This window comes from Abramis brama, assembly GCF_963993115.1.
Source record: "Abramis brama genome assembly, chromosome: 2".
Lineage (NCBI taxonomy): Eukaryota > Metazoa > Chordata > Actinopteri > Cypriniformes > Leuciscidae > Abramis > Abramis brama.
In genome coordinates, this window is record NC_139964.1 from 14,216,030 (window position 1) to 14,235,379 (window position 19,350).

Genomic DNA, 19,350 nt, shown 5'->3' on the forward strand with positions numbered 1-19,350 from the left:
GAACAACCACAATCCACCACCTCCTGTCACTTCTCTTTTTTCTTTTTGCCAACAAACTGAAGGCAAAAAGAACATTTCTCAAGGATGTCAAAAAATAACTCTCTATGGTCGAAGTGACAACATCCAGCCTTACTCAATAAATGTTTCAAAATTATTCAGAAAATGTTTCCAGGAAGAAACCGTGGCCAGTATAAACGGACCGTTTTATTTTTATATGACTTATAAACATCTAAACATCTCTTCATATTAAACATCTCTTCAGTTTTAATATGTGAAAAAGCAAGCAAAACTGTAAATACGTTAATATCTGACAATATGTCAATAAATCTGAGATTCACTGATCAATTAAAGTGGTGGACCAAAAAAATATGACTAAAGTCATTAAACCCAAAATGCCTTAACAATAGGAAATGAGGATTCCTATTGTTAAAGAATTTGGGGTTTAAAGACTTTTTAGATTACAATACATGCCATTGGATCATGATGAAAAGTTGTCTGAAGTTTCTCACACAAGGGCAGGACCAAAGAAAGAGGAAGGAACGATTTCTGCCAGCATGGGGATTTTAAAACTGTGTTAATCATGTGAAATCAGTTTAACTCCTGCCTGACATCAGACTCCCCAGAACACGGTAAGAGTTACAACGCTTAATATGTGAATATAGTCAGATTAATACTTCTGTGGAAACCTCTGGCCTATTCTAAAGGAAATATTCTCTTTGAAATCTAAAGCTAAATACTTTTTTTTCTAATCGTGTGTGTGTTAAATTGTAGTGATGTCAGTCAGAATGGCTCCTCGTCTTCCTCTGGTGATTCTGCTCATGATTCACAGTGAGTCACTGGAGAATTAACATAATTAACGTTACATAGTCACTTATTATATAAACCTGTTTTTTGTGACTTTCTTTTGCTGGGATCTGCCAATCATTGAACCCCCTTTAATTTTTGTTTGTATTAATCAGATATACAATGTCATTTATACCATGGTCTGTCTGAATACTTAATTCTTATTCTCTCTCTCTCTCTCTCTCTCTCTCTCTCTCTCTCTCTCTCTCTCTCTCTCTCTCTCTCTCTCTCTCTCTCTCTCGATAGGCCAATTCATTCACATAAATGTTATAATTCAATCAAATAGTTAATATAAAAAATAGTTCACCCAAAAATGAAAATTAGCTCATGATTTACTCACCCTCAAGTCACCCTAGGTGTATATGACATTCTAAATTAAATCATGGGCTAATTTGAATTTTTGAGTGAACTATCCCTTTAATGTGTGTTTCAGGAGTTTGTGGCCAGTATAATTCACGTGTGAGTTACTCTCCTTCACACATCTGTGCACTAAAGGACTCAACAGTGAAAATGACATGCACTTTTACATACCCTGGATATTATATTTCGAAAGTGTTCTGGACCAAAGCTGCTATAATAAAGGTTGGAGAGATCCCAGATCTGTCTGAGGACCCTGAATACAGTCAGAGGCTTCAGTATCTGGGAGATACACAGCAGAACTGCACCATCAGACTGAGTCATGTGACACTGAAGGATACAGACAAGTACTACTGCAATTTCATCACTGATCAATACAAATTGTTTGGTTATCCAGGTGTAACTCTTACTGTCACAGGTCAGTTTGATGAGGTTGATCTCTTCTTCTGTGCATTATGTTGAATAATAATCAGTGTATGACAGCAGCACTAGATATAATGTGTGTGTTGTGTTCAGATCTTCAGGTGGAGTCTCCTGAGAGAGTGACAGAGGGAGATTCAGTCACTCTGAGATGTAAAAGCAGCTGCGCTCTGACTGACAGAGCAACATTCATCTGGTACAGAAACTCACAGCCATTAACTGAGAGAAGAGACAGAAACAATGAACTCCTGCTGCAGTCAGTCAGAAGAGAGGATTCAGGCAGATATAGCTGTGCTGTAGACGGACACACTCACATCTCTCCTGCTGTTCAGCTCAATGTCATGTGTGAGTATCTTATTATTAGTATTTAATTTAAGAAAATTATACATTCAGAGGTGGTGCTAAGAACTTTAAGTGCATCAATAACTTTAATACCCTGTATTTTTTTTATATTTTTTTTTTATTTAACCTTAAAACTATACATTTAAAATCTTATAATGTAAACTTAAGCAGATGTTATCAGTCTTTCTGAACATCTTCGTTATTACCTTGTCAGCACTTTGAATCGAAACCTGCAGACTGACAATCACATAGACATATGCATCTATAGGGCACTATCATACACCCGGCGCAATGCAGCTCCAGGCGCGACGCAAGTGTTTTTTGCCAGGCCCGACGCAGTCATGACTTTCACGTCCTGCGCCACGTTGTTTAAATAGCAAATGCATTTGCACCCATGGGCTGCTGGTCTGAAAACCAGGTGTGTTCAGGCACATTGCTGGCATGTTGCTATTTTGAGGAACTGAAATAAACTGAGCCATTGACCTACTGGAACCTGGTGTAAAGTCAATGGCATAATATTTTTTTGGTTATTTAAAGAGCGCGTCAGTAATGTGTGCCTATAGGCCGGTCCACAACACGCATACACTCTGTTTATTACAAACATAGGGATGTGCAGCAGCACACAAACATGCCAAATATTAAAAATAAAAGGATTACAATGTAAAAGATTAATATTGTGTTCATAAAGATATGGTGGAGTCCGACTTGTCCCGTAGATGGTCTGATTCAGCTTTAACCTCGCGCATGAGCCGTTTGCTCTCTAGAGATGTGTTCAGACTTTCCGCTTGCAAATTGCGTCATGTAAATAGCGAATCTGCCGTGATCGCAACTGGATTTTAAAGGGAATGGGAGACTCTGACTGTGAAGAATTTATATTAAAATCTATATTATTTTACATTTATAATGTGAGTGAATCTTCACAAATATCAGGGGCATTTGACAATAATCAGGGGCTTAAGCCACAAGCGTAGCTACTCACCAATTGCAGATTACAAGAGGACAATCTGTCCTTATCTTCTGAGCTATTCTGAGACGGGTCTTATGCTTCATATTTAAAAGTGCAGTATGCATTTTCCAACAATCGTTGTTGAACACTGTAGATATTTGAAATAAACCCAAACAATCACACGCCTCCCTTCATTGCTCCGCTCCCGAAATGCAGGAAAATTAAATGCAAGTGAGGATGTCTGTTTATCATAGCTAAAGCGCAGCAGAATAATGCTTTGTGAAAAATAAAAGGACGATGACAAACAAACAACAAGTAAGCACAAACTATGAAAATACAGTACACAAGAGTATATACTGTACAAGCAAGAGTTGGTTGTTAGTCACCAGCAGCACAGCAGTTCCAGAAAACCAATGACACCCAAAACCAGTGTTACTCACGTATGGAGCGGAAACAACACAACCTCAGCATCTGTTTTCAGGCCTTCCAGCTGAGGTCTCTCCAACACTGGAAAGCTTTTCTTATAGTAACATTGGTTCTAAAGCTCTTGATTATAATCCCTTTTTTCCAGTGATATTCCTCTGACCTTTTCTCTTTTGTAATGTCTCTCAGCTATTTCTCTTTCTACACTCTTTCTTCAAATCTCCCTATTGCTCACTTTCTCTCCTTCCCTATCGTGAGTGGACATGCTCCCTACTGTTGATTGGCTATAAGTTGGTTAAGGTGCAGGTGTTGTTTGTACAGCTTACTGCACCTTTAATGGAGCTCCATTATGATCGCTCTTGATTTGCTATTTGCTAATGTTTGCAGTACATGAGCTTGGCCTAATCTACTACTCCCTCATCGAGACCATTGTATATATACATATAGGCACATTTAAACGTTTATTAAATCTTAGAGTAAACAACAGGAAAATCATTAGGAAAACATTATGGGGGTTATATAGCCTCATCAAACGCCGCTGTGAGATTTATAAAGAAATGACTTACTGACTCTGGTCTGAAAGAATTGTATTGCATGAAGTCTGTGTGAGTCAGTGTGAGTGAATCAAAATAATAATACAAATCAACTCAGTGTTCAACTCAGAGTTTTCCTTGACACGTTGAGGCCTTTGGTGATGAACTAAAGATAAAAATATAAAATATTTCACCTATAGATCCTCCAGTGAAACCTGTGATCTCCATCAGTCCATCTGCTGTAATAGTGGAGGGAGATTCAGTGACCCTGAACTGCATCAGTGACTCAAACCCTCCTGCAGAAATCAGCTGGATTAGAGGAACGATTGTAGGATCTGGAAGAATCTACAGCATCTCAAAGATCAGCTCTGATGACAGTGGAGAATACAAGTGCAAGTCCATCAATGATTATGGAGGGAAATACTCTAATACTGTGACTTTAAATGTCATGTGTGAGTTAATGATGGTTCAGTAACTGTGACATTAAATTCTTTAAACATTTTCTGTGATGTGAAATTTGTTGTGTTTTCTGCTTTAGACCCGCCAAAGAATGTCTTAGTGTCTATCTCTGGTGAAATAGTGGAGGGAGATTCAGTGACTCTGAACTGCAGCAGTGACTCATACCCTCCTGCTCTGAACTTCAGCTGGTTTAAGGAGAATGAAACCTCAGCTGTTGGATCTGGACAGAGTTTCAGTGCACTACAGAGTGGACGCTTCTACTGTCAGGCTCACAATCAACATGGATCTCAGAGATCAGACGCTGTAACTGTCACAGGTAAAGGTTTTCTTAACACACTCCTGTATCTTCACATCATTCATTAGTTTGGAGAGTTAATCATGATGATCTTCCTCTTTCAGTTCATCATGTTGCTGGTAGGAATGTGATTATGATCACAGCGGTATCTGGAGGATTATTCATCATCATCATCTTCATCACCGTACTATTTATAATGTAAATACAATATTAGAGAATATAAATATCATCTACTTTCAAACTAATGCATAAGGATATTTGATAATTATTTATATATGAAACAATGACATTTCTAGTTGCCTTTTAGTCCATCATGTTCGACTTTAAGTCGACGTGCCGTCGTAACAGGGATCCCTATCATCTTCGATGGTATGCAGAACGAGCCAATGCACATTGGCGTGCGCGATTTGCATCTAACGCCTCGCCCTGCAGCGCGGGTATAAATACGGAAGCGGATGCACGCCCCTTTGGCTTTCACTTCGGAGCCGAGCTTCCTGTTCTCTCCAAGTCTCTTCAAGTCTACTTTGTGGAAATCCTTTTGTTTGGTGCTGATGTGATAGCGCGATCAGCGGTGGCCGCAAGCTTTAAAGAGAAAGCTCAACAACTGCTGTTTTCACAGCACTAAATTTCTGTGTCGGTTCAGTGTTCCCCGTTTTGAGGGTGCACAGCAGGCTGCACTATTCCTACTTGTGCAGTGCAGCTATCACTGGGTGCCTCAGCACTAAGGCCCTGTTTACACGAGAACGCTCGCAGGTGAAAACGTAAAAATATTTTATCAGATGTGCCTTTCGTTTAGACGGTGACGGCGTTTTCGAGGCTTAAAAACGCAAAAAAATGAAACCACCCTCCAGAGTGGAAATCTTAAAAACGCTCCACCGTCGCGTTTCCGTCTAAATGGTAAAAACGCAAAAGTTTGCTAGACAGTGAAGGCACCGATCAGTGCTTCACATTGCCACCTAGCCGCCTGGAGTGCGTACTACATTGAATTTCACACACTTTTGCGTCACCATATGCACGCAGATTTCCCCCCGATAACGCTCGTCTAAACGCAGAATAAAAAGTGATCACTTTTGCGTTTTCTCTTCAGATCGTTTCCGTGTAAACGTAGCCTAAAACTAAAAGCGTAATTTCCCTAAAAGAGCATCACAGGTGTGACACTGCCACTGGCATGGAACCCTCGACCGTGTCCCGTACCTTCTAGGTTGGATGATTGGTTTCTCTGGGTGGGCCGCGATTGTTCTCAGCGTTCTGCCCCAGGGCTTTTCTTCCCAGAAGTCCTCCCTTGTGGCAACCGACCTCACTGTCCGAACAATGCAAAAAAACGCACATTCAGTTGATCAAGCGATGTCCACCATGGTAGTCCAGGAACGCCACCTCTGGCTCAACCTGGCAGACATGAGGGAGACTGATAAATATTGGTTCCTGGACTCCCCCATCTCCCAGGTTGGGCTATTCGGCGACGCAGTCGAGAGCTTCGCCCAACAGTTCTTGGCTGCCCAGAAGCAGACGGAGGTAATCCGGCACATCCTGCCCCGGCGGACCGCTGCTGCCTCCACCTGTCCGCCAGCTGAATGCTATGCGATTCAGTCCACCCGGTGTCTCCCGGCCTTGATGAGCATTCAGTTCACCCGTTTTTGGCGGACAATGCCCCTGTGTTTCAGGCAGAAATCGCAGTCCTACTGGCAAAGGACGCAATAGAGCCGGTCGCTCCAGCCGATATGAAGACCGGCTTCTACAGCCCTCACGGAGGCCCATGTTCAGTCAGTGTTGAACAGCGTAATTCCTTTAAACGTTGTGCGGTGGCCCCACTGAAACTTTTTCAGTGGATGTGACGTCACTCGAATTGCTTCATATGAGGCCGCTTCAGCACTGGCTTCATTACCGGGTCCCAAGATGGGCGTGGCAGCATAGCTAATGCCGGGTTTCCATCACCCCACACTGTCACCAAACCCTCAGCCCATGGTTGGACCATTCGTTTCTACGGGCAGGTGTCCCCCTAGAATAAGTGTCTAGGTATGCTGTGGTCTTCACGGATGCCTCTGCCACCGACTGGGGGGCCACGTACAATGGGCATGTAGCTTCAGGTCTGTGGACGGGGCCTCAACTGCATTTGCACATCAACTGCCTCAAGTTGTTAGCAGTATGTCTTGCACTGGGCCAAGTAATTTATATTTTTTATAAAAATATAAATTTAAGGTTAAACAAATAATGTCTAGGGTCAAAATATAAGGTAATAATAGTAAATAACAATACAACCTCAAATCAATAAACAGTTGGAAATGGGGTTTGGAAAGTTGTGGAAATCATATGGGAACACAAACTCAAGAACCCACTCTTCAAACAAAGAAAAAACAAAACTGAGAGAGAACTAGACAAAATCCAGGAGCTCCTTAAATAGGTTGTCACAGGTGCGGCTAGTTTTCATTAGGACAATCCGACCCAATAAAGAGGAGTCGGTCCTAGAATTATCACAAAAGAAACTGGAGTTAAAAACAGGGGCAGGGCTGTAACAGTGCCGTACTGGCCCAACCGGACCTGGATCCCAGAACTAGTACTCATCGAGACAGCCCCTCCCTGGCCCATTCCTCTGAGGAAGGACCTGCTTTCTCAGAGACGGGCCACTCTATGGCCCCCGCGTCCAATCCTCTGGAAGCTCCATGTCTGGTCCCTGGACGGGAAGCGTCCTGTCCAAGCGGTGGTAGCAGGGTGGGAATTATACCGCGGCCACGGCCGCCGTTGCCCTACACTTTGGCCTTCATGCCCCGTGAAAAAAAAATCATCGTACGGCCACAGTGGCCTGTGTGCCCTGGCCCTGTCCAAGTTCCACCCAAGTAGTCTCTGAACTTCAATTAGTTTGTGGATTCGCGCAGGTGCAGTGTCATAATCACATTGATGATCTCACGCATCAAAACAGCAGTGCAAGAAGCATGTAACGTCAGCACCAACAGAAGAACGACACTCTGTTGTCGACACTGGTGCATAGATATATACACTAGATTTCGCCTTGGCTACGGCATTCGTTCATGAACTGCCGTAGCCAAGGCGAAATCTATATGTCTATCTATGCACCAGTCTGCGCACACGTCACACAGCAGGAAGCGCGGGCGCCCTCAGATCACTTGGACGTCGCTGTGTTACAAGAGGTAAAAACGATATAAATACTGTTCGTTTTCTCACACAAACCGCTCGTTTCGTGTCTTAGGCCATCAATGTGTACTTACGATGGGGAATTGTTTAATTTGGACGATGGGGAATTGTTTTAATTTGGACTCTGTGGATGCTCTTTGAGACCGTGACCATAGACCTGCATTATATGACTGACAGACAAGAACGGTTTGACCTAAAAATATCAAAATCTATTTGCTAGTAGATAAGTGCCCTTTTCAGAAAAGGGCCCTATGCAAGGTTCCAGAGGTAACGGCGTCGGCGCACTGAAGCGTTTTTTTTTTTTAATAGTTCAAAGTTACTATAAGATTTAATGTTATTACCTTGACAAACTATAACTTACATCATTAAAAAGATATAAGACTCACGTTTCAGTATTTGACCACTATTGTATTCTGAGAAATTTATATTGACAGTTATGTCTTAATTTGTGTCAGGAGTTATGAAATGCAAAAATGAGTCGATACCTTTAATATGAATTATGAGCGTCAGACGCTCCCATTCATAAAAAACTCCTGTGCTGTCGTCATGAAAGCGATTCACAAAACAACGTCCCTCACGGCTTTTAGCTCAAAAGTGTGCAGATTTGGAGAAATATTGATATATTCTCAGTTTACATCAGATTTCTATTGACAGGAATAATATTTTACTGAATTTATAGCCAAATGCGTCGATGTAATCATTATGAGTGCTGTATACTGATGTGCTGTGTTTTCAATTCATACCAGCAGCCTGAGGGCGCTCTACTGAACATTATAGTCCATATTTGAAACACATGAAGAAGAGCGTTCGACAATGCAGGAAATTATTAATTTATTGGCATTTGTGTTGTTTCTGAATGCTTTTATTGGCATTTGTGTTGTTTCTGAATGCTTTTATTGGCATTTGTGGTGTTTCTGAATGCTTTTATTGGCATTTATGTTGTTTCTATTGTTGTGTGAGGGTGTATACCTTCTGGATGTAACGGCGCTCTCTCTCTCTCTCATTAAAAAATGTTTTTTTTATTAAAAAAGTCATAATCCATGTCTTATTCCAAATTAGGATGTTATGCTATCAATCTGAATGGGAAAACCATCGAATTGTATGATGGCCTTTGTACCCTGTCATATGGCCTTGGTGCCCCAAAAAAAAAAAAAAAGGTGGAGGCCAAATGGCCTTGCCCCTAAAATTACATAATTCCCACCCTGGGTGGTAGACACCATCACTTCCGCTAGAGCCCCTTCTACGAGGCACCTCTATGCATTGAAGTGGTACCTGTTCGTTGAGTGGTGTTCTTCTCACCAGGAGAACCCCCGAACTTGCCCGATCAGGGCAGTGCTTTCCTTCCTGCAAGCTGGGTTGGAGCGAAGGCTATCTTCCTCCACCCTTAAAGTGTGTCACAACTATCGCCGGACATCAAGAATTCGGCCCGGCCAACTCTCACGTGATCCTGAGACTACCGTCTGGATACTTGCCCAAGGTTCCTACCACTTCCTTCCCGGGACCAGGGGGTGAACCTGCAAGCGCTGCCCCTGGAGGAGGCAGACCCAGCCCTGGCTTTTATCTGTCCCGTTCGCACTCTGCGCCTACACTGTAAAAAATAAAATCGTAAAAAAACGGTCAATGACTGTCAGCTACGGCTGCCAAACAAAAAACGTAAAAATAAAGTAAAATATCCTAATTTAAATGAAGTGCAAAATACTTTTACAGAAATCTTCATTAATCTTTTTTAATAGAAACACACAGTTAAAACACAGTTATTTCCAGAGGTGGAAAGTCCAGGGGTCAGAAAGTAAAAGTCCTGCCATATATTTATTCCACCCATGAACTCACACAGCAAAAACTCGTGTTAAATGAACTCTCCTGGGAGTTTATTTGGCTCCAGACTCAAGAGTGTTGAAGTTAATGAGATAATTTAGTGATTGATTGAGTGATGATTGACCATTATTGAAGACATCTGATGTTAACAAGCAGAATCACTGAAGGAGAAAATCTCTCTTTTTAAGTTGCCATTATTGTGATCAGTGTTTGCTTTAGTTGGGCTCTTTTGACCCTTAATCTATTAACATTAGATTTTGTTTGGCTGCTGTATCTGAGTTATAACTCTCAGATGAACAAAGAGAAAAGTTGATCAGGTGGTGTTGATTATGTTTCGACATAATCATCATTTGACCTGAATCACAAAACTCATTTAGAGAGTTAGGTTTACCTTGTTGATTACAGCAGCCTGTGATTGTACAGTATTTCTTAAAAGTTGTTCTGATCAAAAGACTTTGATCAGTATTTTATTTGGACACATAGAAATCAAGAATCAGTCTGTGATTCTCAACAATGGTGACAATAATAAAGCATGTTGCAGTGCATTCTGGGTGCCACCAATCAAAACTCATGCATGGCTCCCATCATGCATTTCAGTATGAATAAATTATGATCTGAATTGTCTTAGTAATTTACTTTCCCTAATTGAATATTCTTTTTGTCACCATTGTTGAGAATCATACACTGAATCTTGATGTTTTTTTTTTTTGGTTTTTTTTTATATATCTGAACATTAATAAATCATTTGGATTATACTGAAAAATCTGGCTCTAATTCTGTAGAATCACTGTGATGCTGTAATGACCAATATACATTTAAGTCAGAGATTTGGCTCTAAATGGGTTCAGTGATTCAGGTCAAATGATGATTGTCAAAACATAACCAACACCACCTGATCAGCTTTTCTTGTTGTTCATCCGGCTGGTATAACTCAATTACAGCAGCCAAACTAAATATAACGTCAATAGTTTAAGGGTCAAGAGCCCAACTAAAGCAAACACTGATCACAATAATGGTAACTTAAAAAAGAGATTTTCTCTTTTGGTGATTCTGCTTGTTAAAGGGATACTCCACCGTGTTTTCATATTAAACTATGTTTTTCCCTTAACTAAGACGAGTTGATACATACCTCTCTCGTCTCAGTGCGTGCACTCAATCGCTTTGGCGCGCGGTGACACTTTGAAAGCACTTAGCTTAGCCCATTCATTCAATATGGGCCAAGCAGAGAAGCTACCAAACACCTCCACGTTTTCCCTATTTAAATACAGTTACTCGCGTAGTGTAACTCGACCTAGGACGGTAACACAAAACAAAACGTTGTGTTTTTCTAAGCGTGTAAAATGGATAACTATATTGTATGGCGGAATACCATGGCAAGTGCTTGTAAGCACTTCGTCTTGGCGCAGTAATATCTTCACTCATGAAAAATCCTCTCACCGGCCCCCGCTCCCTCTAGTGAAGATATTACTGCGCCAAGACGAAGTGCTTACAAGCACTTGCCATGGTATTCCGCCATACAATATAGTTATCCATTTTACCCGCGCGCCAAAGCGATTGAGTGCACGCACTGAGACGAGAGAGGTATGTATCAACTCGTCTTAGTTAAGGGAAAAACATAGTTTAATATGAAAACACGGTGGAGTATCCCTTTAACATCAGATGTCTTCAATAATGCTCAATCATCACTCAATCAATCACTAAATTATCTCATTAACTTTAACACTCTTGAGTCTGGAGCCAAATAAACTCCCAGGAGAGTTCATTTAACACTGGAGTTTTTGCTGTGTGAGTTCATGGGTGGAATAAACATATGGCAGGACTTTTACTTTCTGACTCCTGGACTTTCCACCTCTGGAGACGTCACATCGCGAATGTGCGCTCACGATCACAAACTAGCCAGTCCTGAAATAGTCAGAGGGTGCAGTGCAAGTATTTTACCCTATGCAGCCGCTCACTGCAGACCCATAGGTGTAATTTTTTATATTTGCAGCGTACAACATGCTAAGTCAGGGGATAGTCAGAAATCAGAAGGTCTTCCTAAGATGTGCCCCATGCTCCATTCAAAGTGCCTTCAGTTTGATCTATCCTGGACAAAGATTTGCGGAAACACCAGACTACACTTTTAATCTACTGGAAATAATGATTTCAGAAGAATGCAGAATAAATCAAGGTTAACATTTATTTTTGCCAGGCAGAATTAAACATCCAATAAAATAATTAACTGATCAGCATATAATAGAGACAACATTCAAAATGCAATATCAAAAATAGTTTCAAAGAGTCAGCATACCTGGCAATAGAGACACACAGCAACAGTGTGGGAAGTTCTGTTTACAGATGCTTCCTTGAGTGGTTTGCCAATCCCCTTTAAATACCCAAGTGGAACAAAAGAACAATAAACATCTAGCACCCAAATATTTATTCAGCTTTTGTTGGACCCTTTCTCGTGCCCAAAGTGGTCACGCCTGAGTTTGGGGTATAAAGACATATGTTATCAACGATCTTTATTGGGGCATCTCCCACATCAGAAGAGCAGGCATTGTTTTCTTTTTTCTGACTGTTCTGCTGCTGCGGGAATGAAACTTCTTTACCATTCGCACCAAAAGTATTTATTTTGACCTCTCATAAAACAACTGGAGACAGTAGGTGTGTGTGTTTTGCATGACTGAATGAGACCTGGAGGGGAGAAGATAGTGTGAGGAGTCAGGAACTCAGCATGGGGGGAAGAGACAAGATTGGAGAAGTTGTGTTGTGCTCTCTGTCCCATAGATCTCTTCTTCAGATTAGTGAGTTTTATTGTTTTATTGCAGGTTAGAATTCTTGAATTCAGTCTTAGTAAAAGTCCATCCTTACACACACTTTCCTAGTGTTATCTAGGGCTGGGCGATATATCGCACGATATTGTTATGCGCATCTCGTCAGTAAAGCCGGTTCCCTTGATTAGTAGTAAATCACCATCACCTGCTTTCAGATGGAGCGGTGTTAAATTAACACTCCTGGGGCTGGGAGTGTATATGAGTCCACATTCAAGAGTGTAAAGTGTTAAAATATGAGTGTTAAATTAACACTCAAGAGTGTTAAAGTTAATGAGATAATTAAGTGATTAATTTAGTGATGATTGAGCATTATTGAAGACACCTGATGTTAACAAGCAGAATCACTGAAGGAGAAAATCACACATTGTAAGTTACCATTGTGGCGATGGGTGTTTGCTTTAGTTGGGCTCTTGACCCTTATATGATTACTTTGAATTGGACTGTTGTTTGTCTTTTATAACAGTTTATAACAGTCAAATGAACAAAGTAAAGTGTGATCTAACAGTGTTGGTTATGTTTTGACATAGTCATGCTGTGATCTGAAAAATGAAACTTATTGAGATAGTTTGGTTTAACTTGTTAGCAGCAGCTCTGTGATTCTACAGCCTATGATTATAAGTACTTTACTTATAATTCAAAATATATATAATAAACATTGTTCTGATCAAAAGACGTTCAAATAAATTCATTTAAAACACAGACATCAATAATCAGCCTGTGAATCTCAACAATGGTGACAATAATAAAGCATGTTGCAGTGGCTGCCACCAATCACAACTCATTAATGGCTCCCATCATGCATTGCGGTATGAATAAATTATGATCTGAATTGTCTATGTAATTTACTTTTCCTAATTGAATATTCTGCTCGTCACCATTGTTGAGATGCATAGACTGAATCTTGACTTCTGTGTGTGCCTAAAAGAAAGTTCTTTTTTTAAAACAACTTTTAAGAAATCCTTTATATTATATCAAAAATTCTGGGCATTTATGCAGATTCACAGTTATGCTGTAACCAACAACATAAATCGAAGTCAGAAAGAAGGATCTTAATGAGTTCAGTGATCAAGTTCAAACGATGAATGTCATAATATAACCAACACCATCAGATCACTTTATTCTTTGTTCAACTGGCAGTTATAACTCAGATACAGCCGCCAAACAAAATCTAAAGTTAATAATAGAGTCCAACTAAAGCAACCAATGATCGCCATAACGGTGGCTTACAATTTGTGATTTTCTCCTTCAGTGATTCTGCTTGTTAACATCAGGTGTCTTCAATAATGCTCAATCATCACTAAATTAATCACTTAATTATCTCATTAACTTTAACACTCTTGAGTGTTGACTCATATACACTCCCAGGAGTGTTAATTTAACACTGGAGTTTTTGCTGTGTACAAAGAGCCGTAGTTAACTGACAAGCTGAGCCATATCGCATTAAATATCGCGTGCGATACGTCCGCGATATTAATGCGATATGGCTCAGCTTGTCAGTTAACTACGGCTCTTTGTAGTAAATGCCGCTCCATCTGAAAGCAGGTGATGGTGATTTACTTCTAATCAAGGAACCGGCTTTACTGACGAGATGCGCATAACAATATCGTGCGATATATCGCCCAGCCCTAGTGTTATCCAAAGAGTCTTACTGTGTGGGTTATAAGGAACAGCAGCATAAACTCTCTTTATACAGGTCTTCCGACCCAGTCAGCTGGGGGGCTGAGAGACTTGTGTAGGGCGCTGGAGGTGGCAGCGACAGTGGTGTTTTCTATAGGGATCCCAATTACGTGGGGCACGTCGACGTAGCGTCGAACATGACCGACTGAAAGAAAATGTCTCTGTTATGTATGGTAACCCTCGTTCCCTGAAGTAGGGAGCAGGAGACGTTACGTCCCGTTGCCACGGTTCCTATGCCATCGCTGTACGGCCATCACTATCTCGGCTTCTCAGAGAAAAAACAAAGGTGTGTGCATCCGCTTCTGTATTTACCACACTGCGGGGCGGGGCACACGATGCAAATCTTGCACGCCAATATGCATTGGCTCATTCTGTATATACTCGAAGATGATAGGGCTCCTAGAAGTGATCTGAATTATGTCGGCATGTTTCAGGGAACGAGTGTTACCATACGTAACTGAGACGTTTCTTTTTTTTCTTTTTGACAGTCAGAGGAAAAAGATGAACAGAAGATCTGCAATACATGAGTATGAGGTGAGATGATCAAAGAATCACAGAATAAAATCAATAAAAGAAGGAAATTAGCCTCTTTATCCATACAGAGATTGTGTGTGTGTGTAATATATATATATATATATATATATATATATATATGTGTGTGTGTGTGTGTGTGTGTGTGTGTGTGTGTGTGTGTGTGTGTAGAATGATGATCCCAGTGCAGGCTCATATACAGCTCTTGACCTCAGGACAAGATCTTCTGACCAGTACAACACACTCACAGTAAGTGAAATGTCCAAAACTACATGTGCAAAATATTTGCATTCAAAATTCAGGTAATAAATAATCTATGTGTTTTTCCCATAGACTGTTCATTCCAGACCTACTGTTCACCAGTCGGGCTCTTCTGACTATGAAAATGTGTCAGTAAGTGTGAGATCCTCAGGTCTTCTCAATATAATCAATAAAGAAAGTGTCCTCGTACTTGTCAATAGATAGTGAACATCACTTTAATTTTCAGCACTTTTAATCACTTAAATGATCTTCTCTCATTTCTGTTGTAGCCATACAACAAGCCTCCACGGTAAAATGAAGCACCTTTAAACTTTACTCAACTTTTGTGGCATCTCTGGACACGCCAACATCACAACTACCAATAAAAATGAGCGACTTTATCTGCCACTGTAGAGTTTCTGTTCTGCAGTGAAGTATGTTTATAGTTTTTGTCAAACAAAGTAATGGATTATATTCAAGTGTGTGATGAATGAACAGTATTGTAATCAATAAACATGTTTTCTACTATGAGCTATTGCTGAAAGGACCTTACACATATTATAGTGTGACTGAATTATGTGCAAATATTATCTGTTTATTAAAGGAACTGTGTGACTGATATTTTATCTTTATTCTTTTAAAATAGAAATTCAATTTGCAAAAATAAACAGACCAATTTCAGCCCATTGTTTCATAGTGGTGCTTTGAAGCTCGTATCAACCTGTCACGTGATTTCAATTCACGTGGAATAAATTTTTATTTTGAAAAATAACCCCTGAAATGATGACTTCTGGTGAATATTGTGGAAACTAATTGATACATTTAGATAAATATATTTCATACATTAGGCTATAGCATATTATAATACAACTTAGGCATATTTATAGAATAGCAAAGTAGGCCTAATCAATATACATGACTGAACCACATAGATGTGAAATTTAAAGGCTATCATGATCATTTTGCCAACAATGAACCATGGATTTGTTTAGTTTATAATACGTTTTATTTTTAACTTAAACAAATACAACATATAACATTCAAAACTCATCGGCTTAGACTGCATTTGAAGAAAAATAAACACAACAGTTTTCTGTAGCCTTGTGCAAACTTATTCAATAGAATTAGACTTCTAGAATGTTCTTTCCAGTGCAAAAAATAATATTTTTAATTTAATTAGACAACATTTTAAGGAAGTGTAGTGCAAATATCTTCACTGTTAAAAAAAACTGTGAAATTTACGGTAAAAAAACGGCAGCTGTGGTTGCCAGTACTTTACCATAAAAAAAACAGTAGGAACCTTTTAGTTTCCACGGGACAACCGTTATGTTACGTAAACCGATAAATGTTATCATTAAATTTCACTAAAGTATTAAAGTCTGCTTTATATCTTTGTAATATACTGATAACCATCATAATAATACAGGTGGTGAAAAGAAAAACACACTATGATTTAAGTATACCATTGGTTTTCCACAAACTGAGGCACATGTTAATATTAAGAAGGTGCACAGTGTCATACACACAAACACAAAACACCATCATGGTGACACACACACATGACTCCAAATAATGCCATAATCATTCATTAAACAATATATGATGTAATATAAACCCCAAATGTATAAAACTGATAACAAAAACCAAGAAGAAACATAATTATTTAAATGAAATAGCATCAAATGTGAAGTGTCACACAGGGAATTCTGGGAATGTCCATTTAGAGAAACAACAGGAACAGAAAAAAGAGACGAGCAGAAACACAAGAACTACAACTGACTTCAGCCACAGTCTCAGATGAAATCAACTGAAGATAAAAAACATTAAATATGTGAAGATCTCAGCAGAGGAGGATTAAACAACTCCGCAAACAGCATTACCAGCTTCACTTATTACTAACCAGACTGACTTTATTTCTGTCAGACGTCTACAGAAGTTTTATTGAGAATTAACAGAGGTTTAACTCTGTTTCATTTGAAGTCACCATAACAGTGATAAATGTTTACATATAAGTTTTGATTGGTGGCACCCAGAATGCACTGCAACATGCTTTATTATTGTCACCATTGTTGAGAATCACAGGCTGATTCTTGATTTCTATGTGTCCAAATAAAATACGTTTTCAAAGTCTTTTGATCAGAACAACTTTTAAGAAATACTGTACAATCACAGGCTGCTGTAATCAACAAGGTAAACCTAACTCTCTAAATGAGTTTTTTGATTCAGGTCAAATGATGATTATGTCAAAACATAATCAACACCACCTGATCAACTTTTCTATTTGTTCATCTGAGAGTTATAACTCAGATACAGCAACCAAACAAAATCTAATGTTAATAGTTTAAGGGTCAAAAGAGCCCAAGCAAACACTGATCACAATAATGGCAACTTAAAAAGAGAGATTTTCTCCTTCAGTGATTCTGCTTGTTAACATCAGGTGTCTTCAATAATGGTCAATCATCACTCAATCAATCACTAAATTATCTCATTAACTTCAACACTCTTGAGTCTGGAGCCAAATAAACTCCCAGGATAGTTCATTTAACACGAGTTTTTGCTGTGTGAGTTCATGGGTGGAATAAATATATGGCAGGACTTTTACTTTCTGACCCCTGGACTTTCCACCTCTGCCTGCCACTTTTAAATCATTTGTGTGCCGGGCCAATCACACACACACTCCGCGCACACACACACTTACTGTCACCTCGCTCACTCACTCACTCGCGCGCGCACACACATGCTCACTCGCGCGCGCACACACGCACACTCACTGTTGCTCGCACTCTCACTCACTCGCGCACACTCACTCTCGCACACACTCAACCCGTCGTGGAGGACCGTTAAAATTAAACGGTCTTTAGTCTTTCTGTCGTGATGTCCTGAAGCATAGCAGACGCATAGGTTGTCGCCCACTATGACACACTATACAAAATGAAACGATCGAATCTTGCGTCCCGACGCCCGTTGTCCTTTACGAATCTCCACGAAACGGATCGTGCCAAAATCGCGCTAAAATACTGTAATCTGAACCAGGCAGGTAATAAACATTTGACCTATTGCGCAAAGAACCTATTAAAGCACTAAGACATGGGGACAGTATAGCTAACATTCACATATCACAAGTCATATCGACATCGCAATATTAAACAATGTTATCGCACATCGCAGCTTTTCCTCATATCGTGCAGCCCTAGTTAATGCCCAAAGGTCTCAACTGCTGCCAGAAATCGTCGACATGCTTATATTCTTGAAAAAGAACATGACCATAATCTTAGTCTGTTCTGTGTAGTTAATTTATCTCTTTTTCATGCTTGAAGAAAAAAAAAAATTCTGTTTGAACTTGTAGTTTTGAGAGAGCAGTAGGCTACTTTGATTATGGATACACACTTACTGTTTGCATTTAAAGTGTTATTTCAGTTATTTATATTAATTTTATTTATACTGTTTTATTTTATTTTTTATGTTCGATTTGTGGAAAGGATTTAGATTTCTCATGTGAAATCGTACAGGGGAGAAGCCAGATGGTAGAGTTTATAGCAAAACATTTTGCAGTGTTTGCATGTCCTTTACTGCGTATAATTCATTAAAATAGAAGTAAAATAACATTCATTACAAGTTGATTTCAAAATGCACCTAAATTGTTTTGCATTTTGTGATTTTCAGTTGAATAAAATACTATTTTCCATTCATACATTTCATCATTGAGGATTTCTTAAAAATTGTGTAAAAATCTCGTCTTGTCTCGTTCTCGTGAACCCAATCTCGTGTCTCGTCTCATGGAGTAAGCGTCTCGTCACACCCCTACTATTTAATGATGATTACACTATCATTTTAAGTTGCCAAAACAACCTGAAGCGTAATGGCTAACTCGGATCATGTGTGCCTTGATAACCAATCACATCACAGCCAATTACATTTTTCATTAAGAACATTTGTTGCAATTGTTCTACAATCAACTTAGTATTTAGGGAAATGCAGCCAAGATCATGACAGTAATGTTTTGATGACATTTTCATCATGTATTGTAGTTGCTTGAATCACAGATCTTATCCACCATTATTAAAGATTTGTTAATTTTTCATTACATTAAATCTGTGATGTTACTGCTTGAGATCCAACAATGCTTTTAGACAATTTTTTTCAATTGACACACAGATATCAAAAATCTGCATATGAACCTCAGCAATGGTAACAATCAAGCAAAAAGCTTTATGTTGCAGTGCATGATGGGAGTCACCAATCAAAACGCATCCATGGCTCCGATTATGGATTGCAGAATGAATATATTATGCAGCTGAATTGTCCTGTAATTGTCATTGATTGTTCCTGTTTGCTTTTTGTTGTTGTGACTTTTTTTTTTGTGTGTGTGATGTTCAGAGTTGAACTGTTTGTTAATATTCTGTTTATTGTCACCATTGTTGAGATTCATGTGCTGATTCTTATTGTCTTTGTGAGTCTAAACTGTACATTCAGCGCACCTTTAATTTTTTAAATTGTTCATTTTAG

At 39.4% G+C, this 19,350-nt stretch overlaps 1 protein-coding gene across 2 annotated transcripts; it reads left to right on the forward strand.

Annotated features, from left to right (window-relative positions):
• Nucleotides 1-538: 538 nt before the first annotated feature.
• On the forward strand, nt 539-15,525 carry LOC311077699 (B-cell receptor CD22-like). 2 transcript variants are annotated; one of them, XM_084106293.1, is made up of 12 exons: nt 539-629; nt 772-828; nt 1,277-1,618; nt 1,717-1,965; nt 4,065-4,316; nt 4,403-4,639; nt 4,723-4,816; nt 14,270-14,359; nt 14,562-14,607; nt 14,776-14,853; nt 14,938-14,997; nt 15,135-15,525. In XM_084106293.1, the coding sequence occupies exons 2-12, from the start codon at nt 774-776 to the stop codon at nt 15,156-15,158; spliced, it is 1,527 nt and encodes a 508-aa protein (XP_083962419.1). In that variant the 5' UTR covers nt 539-629; nt 772-773; the 3' UTR covers nt 15,159-15,525. The 2 variants fall into 2 exon arrangements, with proteins under 2 accessions (XP_083962419.1, XP_083962420.1); XM_084106294.1 differs by lacking the exon at nt 14,270-14,359.
• The last annotated feature ends 3,825 nt before the right edge of the window (nt 15,526-19,350 follow it).

What these genes read in the sequence shown, in the direction of transcription:
- LOC311077699 (XM_084106293.1), top strand. Translation starts at nt 774, where the DNA reads ATGTCAGTCAGAATGGCTCCTCGTCTTCCTCTGGTGATTCTGCTCATG. An exon ending in TGTAACTCTTACTGTCACAG is followed by an intron (nt 1,619 to 1,716) that starts GTCAGTTTGATG and finishes TGTTGTGTTCAG; the next exon opens with ATCTTCAGGTGGAGTCTCCT. An exon ending in AGACGCTGTAACTGTCACAG is followed by an intron (nt 4,640 to 4,722) that starts GTAAAGGTTTTC and finishes TTCCTCTTTCAG; the next exon opens with TTCATCATGTTGCTGGTAGG.